This window comes from Hyperoodon ampullatus (assembly GCF_949752795.1).
Source record: "Hyperoodon ampullatus genome assembly, chromosome: 7".
NCBI lineage: Eukaryota > Metazoa > Chordata > Mammalia > Artiodactyla > Ziphiidae > Hyperoodon > Hyperoodon ampullatus.
The window spans coordinates 58,203,938-58,219,412 of record NC_136920.1 but is presented as its reverse complement, the minus strand read 5'-3'; the positions used below and the strand labels follow the sequence as shown (position 1 = coordinate 58,219,412).

The following is a 15,475-nucleotide window of genomic DNA, read 5'->3' as shown; positions in this document are numbered from 1 at the left end:
ACCAGAACAAGATCGTGAGGAGCTAGGATTTGGGGAATGCAGGCGTGCGACTGGGGTCCTGGGCCCAGCGAGGGTGGCGGGGGCCTTGATGCCTCTGCGTGTGCCGCGTGGGGACTGGCCCAGGGGAGACGGTCCCCACACCTGGTGCCCCAGGGCGAGCGAGGACTCGCCGGGGAGGACCTGTGGCTCGCGCGCAAATCCGCGTCCTTCGGGTGGGCGTGCTGGGTTCTGTGCACAGGCCCGGGGCCCCGGAAGTCGGGGACGGGGGCGGTGGGGGGGAGGAACATTGGTTGATAATGTTTCTAAGGCGTCTCTACACCTGTCTGACGACGTGGTTGGCGTTTGAAGTCTCAAGTTTACAGTTGAGGAAATTGTGTTTTGACCGGGTTAAGTGACATGTTGTTTAACCTTCCGGCCGTCAGTTGGTTTCCTCCTCCTGGAAGTTTGGTATTGATACAGGCTTGGCCTGTCTCACAGGGTTGGAGTAAAGATCAAGTGAGACGATGGATATGAGAGTGCTTCGCAAATCGTGATGACTGAGTGCCTACTGTGAGCTTTGGATGCACATTATTGCGTTTAGTCTCTACAGTGACCCACCTAGAGGTCGGTGGAAGTATCCCTAGAAAAGGCAGTTGAAGCAGAGGGACCAAATAAGTTATTTGTGGTTAGTAAGGGATAATCAGTTTTCCAGCCTAGGTCTGTCTCTTTTGCTAGTGCTTTCCTCTACATCACACTGCCTTTGCCTAACCTATATAAGTCTTCTAATTATTGGAAACTCAGCGTTTAGAGTTGGAAGACTTTGAGAGGAGGGTGACAGGTTATAAGGAAGTGGCAAATGACAGGAGAGTTCAACGAGGGATGGAAGAAGGTCAGAGCTTGATGCCAGTAGTTCCCAGTCTAACCTCTTGATACAGTATTCAACAACTTCACTCATTCCCTGACCCCTGCGCCACCTGTGCCCTTTAATGTTTGTATGGCTGCAACTTTCCTCAGAAGTTTCTGAGTTATACACTCCAAAGTAACCTAGCTTCTGGGTGAGTTTGAGGATAGTTTTTGGTGGTGGCCCCAAAAAAGGACAGAATGTGAAAAAAAAAAAGGCCTTAGTAAAACTAGGAGTGTGAGAAAAATGAGATTTTTTTTCTATGTATATTCAGCCTTTCTTTTTAGATTCTTGCATTAATCTGTGATACAAACTTCTTAGTACTTGTAAGATAAATATCTGAGTCCTACCTGCCTAGGTGGATTGTTCTTGGCAAAACTGGGGTGGCATCTAATGTAATTTGTAAGGCTTAATCATCTAAGAGTAAGAATCTTTAGGAGCCCTTGGGACTGACCTGCACTCTGGAGTCATCTAATAAAACATTAAAAAAAACTCCTTCTTCTTGCAGGTGACATACAAATGGCTGAGCTATACACTAGGAGTTCATGTTAATCAGGCCAAACAGTAAGTACAATTTATTACTAATTTTAATCTGATTGGAATTTTTGGTTTTATTTGTTTGTTTTCTTTTGCTCTGTTAGCTTTACAGATAGTCTCTAGGTTAGAACCCACACCCCACCCACCCTGAGGGGGAATGGGAAAGAATACCTTTTACTACCTTTAATGCTTTTGTCTATTATTTAGGAGATAGGTGGACTTGTATACAATTGTGTGGTGATATGTTTACTGGATTTATTTGTAGCCTTGCCCTCTGGTTAACATCACTTTGTTATTTCTGATTTATTAAATGGGCTAGCCAATTCTGTTTACATCTCAGATTTATATGTCTGCTATCTTAAACATCTTCATTACATTTTCACATGTGCTCCTTAGGCCCATCTCTGGGTGTTATTGAAATAACTTCCATAATGAGGTCAACAGGTGTTTGACACAGGCTGTGTAACAATATAAGACAGGGTAGAACTATTTAAGTGAAACTAAAAAGGGAGTGTTCAGGATGACACAGAGCATTGCCCTTCTTGAATTTTGCCCTGTCACCTTCCCTTGCTGAAACTTGTAGTCCAACTTGGGGCCAAAATGGAAGGCACAGGCTTTTGAATTAACTTTGGAATTTCTTCACCTGAAAATGTGCAGGTGTTGTCTATGTCCAATGGGTAGGAATTGGTGAACAGGCTGAGAGCACATATATTGAGTTAAATACTCATTTTGTTTGCTTTATTCCTAAAGGTGGTTTGGTTTTTCCCTATTCCTTGAGTCATAGTAACATTCTGTGAGTCTTAAAAAAAATCCCTGATCTCTAGAATGGGTTGATTTGGGTTGTTGTTTGGCAGATCTAGGAGTTTAATTTTGACTGTGATGTTTATGCCTTCAAGACCTGAAACTCTTGGCCAAGGGATGGGTTCGGACTGATTTTGACTATTTGAGATTGCCATTGCTGAGACCAGTCCTGGCCCAAACCTAACAGGTTTAGGTAACTTTAGGATTAGACACCCATAAGAGTAATTATTTGTTATGGTTATAGATGTTTAAATATGAAATGAGGTAACTGTTACTATATAAGCCTATTGAGATTAAAGATGCATATTGAGGACTGGAGATGAAATAAAGTTGCCTGCAATTTTACTGTAGCTATAATTTTTATGGAATTATTTCCTATAATTTTTATGGAATTAATACACTGTCTAGCCCCTGCCTGTCTACCAGTTTCATCCCATACCACTCTCTACGTCACTTATACTCTAGCCATATTTGTCTTTCTGTTCCTCAGATGTGCCAAGCCCATTCTCACTCAAGGAAATTTGTACTATTCCCTTTGCCTGGAATGCTCTTCTCACGGCTGTCCTCATTGTTCAGGTTTCAGCTCAAATTTCACACATTACTTCATACAGCAACTCTTCCCTAATGCTCTATTTCAGGTGTCCCTACTCCTCTCTCTCTGACATGCATCCTGTTACTTTCTTTCATAATTATTATTTTTTTTAAAACAGCTTTATTTACATATATTTCATATACCATACAATTCACCCATTTAAAATGTACAATTCAATGATTTTTAATATATTTACAGAGTTGTGCAGTTAGCACTATAATTCATTTCAGAACATTTTAATCACCCCTCAAAAGAAACCCTGTATCCGTTAGTAGTCCCTCATCACTCTTCTCCCCCACCCCCCAAGCACTAGGCAACCACTAATACACTCTCCATCTATAGATTTGCCTATCCTGGACATTTCATATAAATGGAATCATAAGTAATTATTAATACTTATTAATACTTAAAATTACTTACTAATAATAAGTAATCTTGTGTGTCTGGTTTCCTTCACTGAGCATAATATTTTCAAGGTTTGTCCATGTTGTAGCATGTATCAGTAGTTCATTCCTTTTTATGGTTGAATAATATTCCATTATATAGTATATTAGTTCTCTAGGGCTGCCATAACAGAATACTACAAACTGGGTGGCTTAAAACAACAGAAATTTATTGTGTCAGTTCTGGAGGCTAGAAGTCTAAAATTAAGATGTTGGCAGGGCCATGCTCCTTCTGAAACCTGTAGAGAAAAATTCTTCTTTGATTCTTCCAAGCTTCTGGTGGTTTGCTAGCAATGTTTGGCATTCTTTGGCTTGTAGCTGCATAACCCCAGTATCTGCCTTCATAGCACATGGCATTCTCCTTGTGTGTCTGTATCTTCACATAGCCATCTTATAAGGATACCAGTCAGGCTAGACTGGGAGACAGATGAGACACCAGGCTTGGTGGCTCCTGTTTGGAAGGCCTAACCCTTAGAGGGCTCATCCTGGCTCCCTCTAGCCAATGCCAGCAGAGCAGAGTTCAAGGCACAGGAGCCTTAGGATTACAAACACTGGCTTTGGAGGCCATGCATCCAGAATCAGAATCCACTCATTTAGCTGAGTTACCCACTTGAGTCACCGCTCTTAGGTTCTGAGCTTCTGTCTCTGTTTGAAAAATGGGAATAATAAAAACACATGTAGCTTCTAAGGTCAGGGTGCAGATTGAATTTTATGGAAAGTACTTCATATGTGCTCAATAAAAAGCAGTTGATACCATTAAAAAAAAAAACAAGGATACCAGTCATAGTAGATGAGGAGTCCACTCTACTCCAGTATGACTTCATGTTAACTTATTACATCTGCAAAGACCCTATTTCCAAATAAGGTCATACTCTGAGGTACTGGTGGTTAGGACTTCAACATATCTTTTTTGGGGGGGACACAATTCAACCTATAACATGGATATATAGCATTTCGTTTATCCATTCATCAGCTGATGGACATTTAGGTTGCTTCCACATTTGGCGTGTTATGAATAATGCTACTATGAACATTTGTGTACAAGTTTTTGTGTGGACATGTGTTTTCAGTTCTCTTAGTATACACCTAAGATTGGAATTTCTGGGTCATATGTAACATTTTGAGGAGCTGAGGAACTATTTTTCAAAGTGGCTACACTATTTTACAATCCCACCACCAAGGTATGAGGGTTCTGATTTCTCAGCATTCTTGTCAACTCTTTCTGTTATCTGTCTTTTTAAATTTTAGCCATCCTGGTGGGTGTGAAGCAGTATCATTATGGTTTTGATTTGCATTTTTGTAATGGCTAATGACACTGATCATCTTTTCATGTGCTTATTAGTCATTTGTGTATCTTCTTTGGAGAAATACCTATTCAGATCCTTTGCCCATTTTTTCCATTGTATTTGTCTTTCTATTATTGAGTTGTAAGAGTTCATTATATATTCTAGAGACAAGTCCCTGATCAGATAATGATTTCTTTGCACTTTCTTGATGGTGCCCTTTGAAGCGCAAGAGTTCTTATTATTGATGATGGAGTCCAGTTTTTTTTTCTTTTGTTACCTTTGCTTTTTATATAGTATCTAAGAAGGCTTTGCCTAACCCAAGTAAATCATGAAGATGTACTTCTGTGTCTTCTTCTGAGAGTTCTGTAGTTTTAGCTCTTAAATCAATAATTATCACTTTATTTAACATTTCTACGTATCTTGTGTTTGTTATACTAAAAATGCTTTGGTCCTCACAATAAGAATACACTGTGTTGGTTCAAACTTATTTATAAGTGAAGCCCTAAAATGTGTATAGGCTTACCTCAGTTTGTTGTGCTTCACTTTACTGCACTTTGCAGATACTGCATTTTTTTGTTTGTTTTTGTTTTTACAAATTGAAGGTTTGTGGCAACCCTGTGTTGACAAAGTCTGGGTGCCAGTTTTTCAATAGCATTTGCTTATTTGTTGTCTCTGTGTCACATTTTGGTAATTCTCATCATGTTTCAAACCCTCTACCAACAAAAAGATTATGACTTGCTGAAGGCTCAGATGATAGTTAGCATTTTTGAGCAATAAATTATTTTCTATTTTAAAATTTATTTTATTTATTTATTTTTGGCTGCATTGGGTCTTCATTGCTGCACGTGGGCTTTCTCTAGCTGTTGCGAGCGGGGGCTGCTCTTCGTTGCGGTGTGCAGGCTTCTCATTGTGGTTGCTTCTCTTGTTGCTGAGCATGGGCTGTAGGTGTGCAGGCTTCAGTAGTTGTGGCTCATTGGCTTTAGAGCGCAGGCTCAGTAGTTGTGGCGCACGAGCTTAGTTGCTCCGTGGCATGTGGGATCTTCCCGGACCGGGGCTTGAACCCATGTCCCCTGCATTGGCAGACGGATTCTTAACCACTGCGCCACCAGGGAGGTACCTATCAACCATTTTTAACGGATGAGAAAACTGAGGCTTAGAGTGTCCTGTCACCCTTTTTTCTTTTAACTATAGTGAGAGCATTTAAAGTTTCACTGTTGGCACTGAGGGCAGTGACTGGGCATGGTTGTTACTATTTGCTTGGATGCAATAAAGAAATATTTTTTCAGTTTTTAGCATTATTTTAGGCTCTGTCATAAAACAGCAAACTTGACAGACAAGACCCTTCCCATCATTGACTGAAACAAGATAATTTCAGGTTATAAAAATGCTGTGAAGGAATTAGATTAGGGAAGACAATATAGGTATACACTGTATTCGTCCTATGGGAAAATTATGAGTGGAACTGATCAGGAGGGATGAGAAGATGCGAAGGTATAGTTAATCATGTGTGTAGGAAGTGCATCTTGTCAGAAGTCATATGCATTGTTACTCATATTTAAGAATACTTTGCATGTTTTGTTGATAAGGTGTTTGGCATAATCAAATTAGATGAACATGTCTTAGAGATTCAAAAGGTATGCAGAAAATTTTTAAGAGTTTGTGCAGTTTTGACCATCTTGTTAATATAAAAGAGAACTGGGCCTGATTTAGGGGAGATAAGTGCACAGAGGACAATGACTATGATGATACAAGCAAGACTGAATTGTTGATAAAATACATCGTGTTTCGCCAGCAAGCTCAAAGCATCTTGGGCAGGCTTCCCTGGTGGCGCAGTGGTTGGGAGTTCACCCGCTGATGCAGGGGACACGGGTTCGTGCCCCGGTCTGGGAAGATCCCACATGCTGCGGAGCGGCTGGGCCCGTGAGCCATGGCCACTGAGCCTGTGCGTCTGGAGCCTGTGCTCCGCAACGGGAGAGGCCGCAACAGTGAGAGGCTGCATACCGCAAAAAAAAAAAAAGCATCTTGGTCATGGTCCCTTCCTACCATTTCTTCTGCTAGCATGGTCCTAACGAGCATAAATAGACCAAAATGTTCATGACTCTGTCTTCCTCATCTTTCCTAACATAATTGCTGCATGGAAGGACACACTAAAGAGAACAAGATAGAGGAATCAACAAAAATGTTGATTTTTTTCCTCAAGATGTGTATAGTCTAGTGGGGATGTCAGATACATAAACTAAGTAATTGGAATATGGTGTGGTAACTATAATAACAGATATGGGATAGGTCCTGTTAGAACTTAGATGGCAAGGGTGCCCTGCTGGCCTAGTGGTGTTAAGGAAGGCTTCACATAGGAGGTGATAACTGAGCTGCTATTTTGATGAGGAATTAGGTGGATGAGGTCTGAGAAGAGCATTCTAGGCAGAAGGAGGGGCGTACAGAAGAGCCAGGGGAGCTGCAGAATGTTCCATAAGGCTGAAAATTGTGTGCGTGTGGGAGAATGGTGAGAGATACAGGGGTCGGAACAAGAAAGGTCTTACATGTCACTGATAGACCTGTGGAGTTGCTCCTTAGGGGATGGGGTGCTACTGAAAACTTTTGAACAAGGAATAACACTTCAGCTAAGAATAATCAGCTACTTTTTAACAGCACTTAATGACTTATAGGTATCTCAGATTTAACATGCCCCAAAACTTAACTCCTCATTTCTCCCACATCGCCTCCTTCTCCTACTTTTCTCTATCTCAGTGAATGACAGCTTTGTTCTTTGAGTTACTTAATCAGTCATCCTTGATTTCTTTTTCTCTCATACCCCACAGTCAGTCCATCAGCAAATCCTGTTGTTTCTCCCTTTAAGATGTCCCCAGAATTCATCCACTGATTACTGGCTCCATTGCTACCACTGTAGTCTGAGCCACCATCATCTCTAGCCTAGATGATTGCAATAGCCTTGTAAGTGGTCTTCCTTGCCCCTTAACAGTATATTCTCCACACAGCAGTCAGGAATCCTCCTAAAAGGTGAGGTCATGTTGTTTCTGCTCTAAACCATCTGAGGACTTCCTTCCTACATAGAGCCATAAAGCCCTACATGTCTGGTGCTTGGCTCTCTTGTTCCCTTCTTCCTTATTCAGCACACTCACCTCTTTTCCGTTCCTTGCACCTTGCTTACATTCTTGCCTCAGAACCTTTGGATTTGCTGTACTTTCTGCCTGGAACATTCTTCCTTGAGATATTCACATTGGCGGCTCTGTAACTTCCTGCAGGGAAGGAGTCCTTCCCTAATCATCTTATATAAAATAACAAAACTTCTCAGGCACTCTCTATTCTCCTAATCTTTTTCTCCCCCCATAGATTTACTACCATCTGACATATATTTACTTGCTTGTTTATTGTATCTCTCTTTTCTGCAGTGCAAACTCTGAATGGGTAGAAACTTTGATTGCTTTGTTCTCTGCTCTGTCCCCAAGGCATAGAGCATGAAGTAGCCACTTATTAAGGTTTTGCTGACCGAATGACTTAATTTGCATTTTTAAAACTTCACCTTGGCAGCCTTGTGGATAATGAATGGGAAGGTGGTGTGAGGAAGACATTGACACTTGGAATTGAAATAGTCCAGTCAAGAGATTTGGAGGGCATGGAGTCAAGAATTACTTGGGATGGAAAACTGACAAGATTTGGCAACTCACTGGACTGGGAAAAGTGAGGGATAACGACTCCCAGATTTCTGGCTTAGGTGGTTTGAGCAGATGATGTTGTTGTTGGGAATAAATGAAACCATGGGAATGAATGAAATGGATCAAGGAGATTTAGTAAGGTGACCAGTCATCCTGGTGTGCCCTGGACTGTTGGTTTTAGAACTAAAAGTCCATGTCAGGAAACCCCTCAGATCCAGGCAAACCCAGATCATTGGTTACTCTAATATATATAGAGAAAAGATAGCTGAAGACAGCCCCAGCAGTACAGAAAAGGAGTAGGTAGTCAAGTCTGTGCAGGAAATGGATCAGAGGCAGTTAGAGAGGTGGCAGGAAACTCAATGAGGCATTGGATCAAGGAAGCTAAGAGAGTAGTCAACAGTGTAGGTTGAGTTTCCCTTATTCTTGCCAGAAGTATGACATGTCATAGAGGCTCGGGAAATGTTTCTTGAAATAAACGACACAAATCATGTCTCTTGGTTGATGTTTTTGTTAAACTGTAAGTTATTGAGGGGAATCAGCTTCTGATATTAAGTGGATCATAAGGATAAGAATGAATTTAGGGAATGTTATAAAAGCAACATTATTTCTATATTGAGTGTTTGGCAGTCTCAGGTTAATGAATACTGGACAGTGAGTAAGCTGTTACATTTGCAGTTTTGAAACAGCATTGATTCTGAATGATCATAAAATTGGAACTTCAGAGCTATACACTTACGATCATCTACATAATGGTTCTTAATGTTCTGGAGTAATCCTTTTGCAAATCTGTTAAAAACCTTGAACCATCTCCACCCTCTCCCCTCTTTCCCTGCAAAAAAACACCTACATTTTGCTTACAGTTTTGAGGGATGGAGGCTTATGTTCTTTTTTTTTCTTTCTATCTTTTTTCTTTTTTTTTTGGCCGTGCCGCAAGGCATGTGGGACCTTAGTTCCCCGACCAGGGATTGAACCTGCACCCCCTGCATTGGAAGCACGAAGTCTTAACTGCTGGACCACCATGGAAGTCTGGGATGGAGGGTTATGGATGGCCACAGGAATCCCAGATTAACAGAGAATTGCCAATCTTGTACAGCCCTCCCAAATTATACCTCAGGATAGAAAGAGGCCTAGAAAAAACTAATTAATTTATCCAGGATCAAATGGCTAGATAGTGACTGAACTTATCCTTGATTGATTATTCTGTCCATTATATGTCTTTGCCTCTTTTAGTGCAGGCTCAGTCCCACTTGACCAATTATTAGATTTCTTTTATTTCAGTTGCTTGGTCACTGTGCCAGCTCAATACAAGTTGACCCCAACCCCTATGTTCCATTCATCTTTTTTTAACTCTCTGTCCATGGACAGAGCAAAAATATTCTGCAGAATATTTGATGGACTGTCAGATTTAATATATCTAACTTTTAAGTCATGAATTAAGAGTTGATGAGGTAAACTTTTACTAATGACTTACTTGTGCCTTTTGTTTGTAACAGGATGCTGTATGATTATGTTGAAAGGAAGCGAAAGGAAAATTCAGGAGCCCAACTGCATGTCACTTATTTAGTGTCTGGCAATCTCATTCAGAATGGACATTCCGTAAGTTCTCAGAATCTTATTATGAGTTTAAATGTGTTTGAGCTATAAATAGTGTTATATAACACAACACAGGGCAAAACCAACAAGATTCAGTATTATGGAAATTTTAAGAAGCTACTTGAAGATGGTGATTATTTTGGATTTTTAGACTAAACCTAAAACTCTTGAGGAGTTTGGGTAATATCTCGGCTGTGATACAGAGACTGTCATTATTGTGCAATTTTCCTAGGCAACAAGACATTCGGAACTGCTTCTCTTATTCCTCTTTCTTCCATTTGAAGGTATATTGGGGACAATGGTGGTTAATTTTCAGCCCATTCAAATGTCAAGCCACAAACTCTGGTGTTCAGCAAGTACAATTTTTTTTTTTTAAGTGAACTTGATTTTAATCTGAGCTTTCGTCCCAGAAGCTCTGCTGAGATAACTCCATGCCTTCTCCCGTACTAGACTGATGCTTGGAACTTTGATAATTCCTCCTCTTTTGCTTCCTCCCCAAATGAGGCACACCTCCTCTGTTCTTACTTCCCAAACCTCTTACCTGAAGGTTCTTTTGCTCCCATAGCCACCAGCCCTAGAGAATTTAGCCCAAGGATCAAGACTCCTTCTCAGAGATCCACTGATACATGTTTTCCTCTTCCCTTTTGACTTTCCCTAAGATTCATAAATTCAGAAGCCAGATTTATCAAAATACTGACTGGATTTGTCTTGTATCAATAGAGTCCCAAGCATGTGAGATTCAAAACTGGAATGGTGATTTAGTAATTTACAAGGAGAAACAAAACTGCTAGGGGTATCAGATCCTTATATTCTCTGACTAGTATTTTCTGTTCTTGTTGGTAAGCTGTTTGGCAAGCCAGATGTTAAGATATTTGCAAGTGTAGATGGAATCAGATGTCATTATATATCTGAAACCAGGTTAAGCACACCTGATTCATTTGCTCTCAGAAATAAACCTGACCAGAATCCTCTCCCTGTATGGCCCTTGAATGGATTCTGCCAAAGTTTGCATCTGAATGTCTTCTTTTGTTTCCAGGGTTAATCAGCTCCCTCTGTCTCTTTCTTGAGTTTAGTCAAAGCCTTCCATTTAGTCATAGTCAATTCTTTACCTGGGAATCACTGTGTACCTTTAAAGCAGTGGTTTCTGTTCTTTTTTTGGTCACTGATTCCTTGAGAATCTGAAAGAAAAATGCATATGTTGACATATTCATGAAATTTTCAGTGTTCACAGATCTTTTGAACAAGGGTCCAAGGTTAAGAATTTATGTTTTAAGATAAAGTTGTAGATTTTTATTTTAACTCATATGACAGAGGTTCTTAATTTCAGATTCTTGCATGGTCTTTAGGGTTCAAGGAATTCTTGGGTGAACCCTTGAAAATACATTCAAATTGTGTTCCTCAGTGCATGTTTTTGAGACCATTTTTCAAAAAGATGTGTAACCCAAGATGAATTAAAAACTTCTGTGCTGTGGTTTGCTTGTATAAAGCCTTCTGTTTCTAAGTTTAAGAGAGCATTTAAATTCTGCCCAGCTTTTTTTTTTTTTTTTTGCCCACCTTTTTTTAAAGCAGCAGAACACTTTATCAAATGAAATCTTGGAATCCTAAAATATAAAATATATTAAGAGTAGGGTTCCTGTGGTTGAAGTGGTTGTGAGAATTTTAGAGCCCTGCCCTTTGGAACCCTGTAGAATTAATTACTGACCAAGTGTGGATGCTTATCCATGCTTTTTTCTTTTAAGAGAGCCAGGCTAAGAAAAGGCAGATTATTAAGCATAATGTCAGGTTTTGTTCTTATTCTTTCTCATTTCTTTTTTAAGTTTTTTTTTTTTTGCGGTACTTGGGCCTCTCACTGTTGTGGCCTCTCCCGTTGCGGAGCACAGGCTCCGGATGCACAGGCTCAGTGGCCATGGCTCACGGGCCCAGCCGCTCTGCGGCATGTGGGATCTTCCCGGACCGGGGCACAAACCCGTGTCCCCTGCATCGGCAGGAGGACTCTCAACCACTGAGCCACGCACGAGGGAAGCCCAATTTAAGTGTTTCTAGAAAGAAAAAGAGATACATAGGCTTTGTATGGGTTTTTAAACATACGAATAATTTCTATTTTTCCAATGATCATTATTGTAAAAAATGCTTGATAATACATAGAAAGTAAAAGCCTCCTTCTAATCTCATCTTGGAGAGTCTTCCAGAGAATTTTTTGAAAATTTAAAGGAAATGTTTGGTTGATTCTTTTAGAGGTTATTAGCTTGATCCATTCTTTATTAGGTCCCCCATTAGCTTTTCATCTAATGATTTTAGCTGAGATTGATTTTTATCATTGCCTAGATCATTAATTCACTAGGAGTTACAAAATAGTGATGTTCTAATTCTGTCATTGCTTCTGGATTTATTGGCTGGAATGTTTCTATAAAGAAGACCTTTCTCTCATCAACTAGCTATGTTTTCCCTTTTTCTTTAACTGATAAAAAGCTCAAGGAGCTTGCCCCCAGCCAGGCTCTGGGTTTATGGATGCTGAACTCAACTCCTGTGTCCCCCTTAATAGGATCCCCCTGAACCATAGCTCTACTCTGGTCTACGTTATTTTAGCACTGGCATTTCCACTGCGTTGTTTTTATGCATTTCTAATATCCCCTAAGGCAGTGTTTAGTCACACTGAACTGTCTGGGCTGCGATATTTTCTCCTGAGAGTACCAATTATTGTTTTTAGGGCTCCTATTACATAGGTTTGAGTGATTAGTTCCTAATGCTCTTTTTCTCATAAGCTCTGTAATTTTTATTGTACAATTTTGCAGAACATGACATTTTCAAGAATGCTTTTTTTAAGAGAAAATGCATTATGAAGACACGCCAAGTTCCCAGTTCAAATTTACAATTACATTTTTTAAAAACTTACTTGATTTTATATTGTTCTTTTTTCTTATGTTGTGAATTTTGGTTGTTCCTAACATTAAAATAAATATTTATTTGCTTTAGCCAAATGTATGAGATTTAGAAAAGCAGACCCAACAATTTTACTAACCATATGATGACTGAAAACAGTTTAAGGTTTCTAAGTTATCCCGAGCATCACTCTGTTGCAGTTATAGAAATGTTTCTCATTCCTTATTACAGCCACATGATCCTACATTGATAGATATACCTTAGTTTATTCAGCAGTCCCTTATTAATAGTTATTTGAGTTATTTACAATCTTTGGCTATCACATATAGTACTGCAGTGAATAGCTCACTGTATGTGTTTTGTATATTTTGCCAGTGTGTTTTAGGGTTACATTCCTAGAAGTAGGATATATATATATAAGCTTTGTTGGGTATTGCCAAATACTTCTCCATTTTTCATTCCTACCAGCAATGTAGGAGAGCATCTGTTTCTACACAGCACATGTGGTCCTGTTTCAGGGTCATCTGCATTTCTCTTCTGTGAACTGTTTCTTCATACCTCTTGCCGATTTTCAAAAGGATAGTTAGTCTTTATTTTCTCTATTTTAGAAGCTGTATATTAACCCTTTGTGATGTAAGTTGCAGATATTTTCCCCACTTTACCATTTGTCTTTTTACATTGCTTAAAGTTTTTTTTTTCATCATCCAAAAATGATTTTTTAGCTTTTATGGATTATTTCAGTTACTTCTGGATTTTGAATTATAGTCAAGAAACTTTTCCTCATTCTCAGGTTATATTAGTTTATAGAAGAATTCACCCATATTTTCTTCCTGTGCATATTATATATATATATATATATGTTTCATTCTTTACATTTAGATCTCTGATCCATTTAGAATTTATTTTTTTTGTATGGTGTGAGAGATCCAATTTTTATCTGGTTCCATATGATTATACAGTAATTCTCATTACATTACTTAGTAAAAAGTCCTCTTTTCCTCACACTAGTTTGAGCTGCTGTGTTTTTTTGAGTTTTGGGGGTTTTTTTGGTACTGATATCTACACTCTCTCACTTTCCTTAACCTGATTGAGAAGTTTCAAAGTAAGCAAGTTAAAAATGAGTCTGACTTTATTAAACTGTAACATACATTTTCAGGGGTACCTAATGTTGCTGATTTCACATCCAAGTGCAAATGAATTTTTGGCAAGGAAACGTTAAAATTGCAAGTTGTAATACTTTAAATACCAATGAAGTGTTATTTTGTTACAGTGCCACAAGGTTGCAGTAGTGAGAGAAGATAAATTGGAAGGTAAGTATTATAGCGATTTAGCAAGTTTTTCCTCTTTTTAAAAAAAAAAAAAAATTATTTATTTATTTTTGGCTGTGTTGGGTCTTAGTTTCTGTGCGTGGGCTTTCTCTAATTGCGGCGAGTGGGGGCCACTCTTCATCGCCGTGCGCGGGCCTCTCACTGTCGCGGCCTCTCTTGTTGTGGAGCACAAGCTCCAGACGCGCAGGCTCAGTAGTTGTGGCTCACGGGCCTAGTTGCTCTGCGGCATGTGGGATTTCCCAGACCAGGGCTCGAACCCGTGTCCCCTGCATTGGCAGGCAGATTCTCAACCACTGTGCCACCAGGGAAGCCCAAGTTTCTTCTCTTATGGCATCAGTGTCATTAACATCTCATATATGTTTAGCTGTTTTACTGGAGAGCCATGTATTCTTTTTATGAGTAATTTCTGAAACATGTTAAAATATGATACTACACTAATTTCCCATTTTTAAGGCCAATGGCTGCTGACATTTATAAAGCGCTTTTATCACGGGATTTCAAAACTGTGACAGACATGTAAAAAACTATTATGAATACCATATGGAACACCTCATCAACTGTCAAAAGACAATGGTCTCTAAATATTGTGTTGTATTCCATAACAGTTTTTTTAGGAAGAAAATTAAAGAATGCTTTTCTGAAGTCAGAAGAACTTAGTATAACTTCTAAATTAAATTCGTCTACCCATTTCAAAACTATTAATGCTACTGTTCTATTTTTTAATACCCAGTTCAAAGGAATTTTGTAATAGTCAGCCACATGATCTTGGATTATGTTTCAAGACAAAACCTGCACTGTTGTACTTTGTATATAAAGATGCCTACCAGTGGAGTTGTTTTCTTATAAATTAACTTTGAGGTATTCAAAATGGTGGAAATGTCCAATATTTTCTTTCTGAATTCCCACAGTGGTAGATTTATTCATTCAGTAGATACATAGTGAGTATCTACCCTGTGTCAAGCTCTGTGCTAGGCACTAGAGACTTGGAACAAGTTAGGCATGGTCCCTTCCTTCATGGAACCTAAAATTTGTTCTTGTGATGTTCTTTTCTGTATTTCCTCTGCAGACTCATCTGGTTAGTAGTATTTTTGTTATATAGAGTTTCTTTTTGTAAACTAAAATTGAATTATGTAAGCGAGACTTCTCAGAAATTACTTATTCCTCAGTTGCTATGTTTATATGCTAGAGTATAAGATTCTTCCCTGACTGGGGAGAAAAAAAAACCACATAATAGTATCATCAATTATTCATTAATATTTACTGAGTGTCCACTGGATGAGTGATACATTCACAGTACTGTACTTAGAACTGACTCACCACCACCTACCTTTCGTAATGTCCTTGTCACAGACAGAAGAGTTGATATCATACTGTGTATAAGACTGTTTGGCCTTTTAGAGCTTTTTGGACCACCACAGATTACAAATGGTTTTAATGCAGAAGGGTTTCTTGTTAAACTCC

The 15,475-nt window shown here is 39.2% G+C and overlaps 1 protein-coding gene across 1 annotated transcript in view; it reads left to right on the top strand.

Moving 5' to 3' along the window:
- The first annotated feature begins 1,394 nt into the window (after positions 1 to 1,394).
- POLD3 (DNA polymerase delta 3, accessory subunit) overlaps positions 1,395 to 15,475 on the top strand; it is a 38,049-nt gene continuing 23,968 nt past the window's right edge. The window contains exons 1-3 of the mRNA XM_079708191.1: positions 1,395 to 1,444; positions 9,707 to 9,809; positions 13,957 to 13,996. Of these exons, the coding sequence (XP_079564317.1) occupies positions 9,708 to 9,809; positions 13,957 to 13,996 (142 nt within the window). The 5' untranslated portion in view covers positions 1,395 to 1,444; position 9,707. The remainder of the gene's footprint in view (positions 1,445 to 9,706; positions 9,810 to 13,956; positions 13,997 to 15,475) is intronic.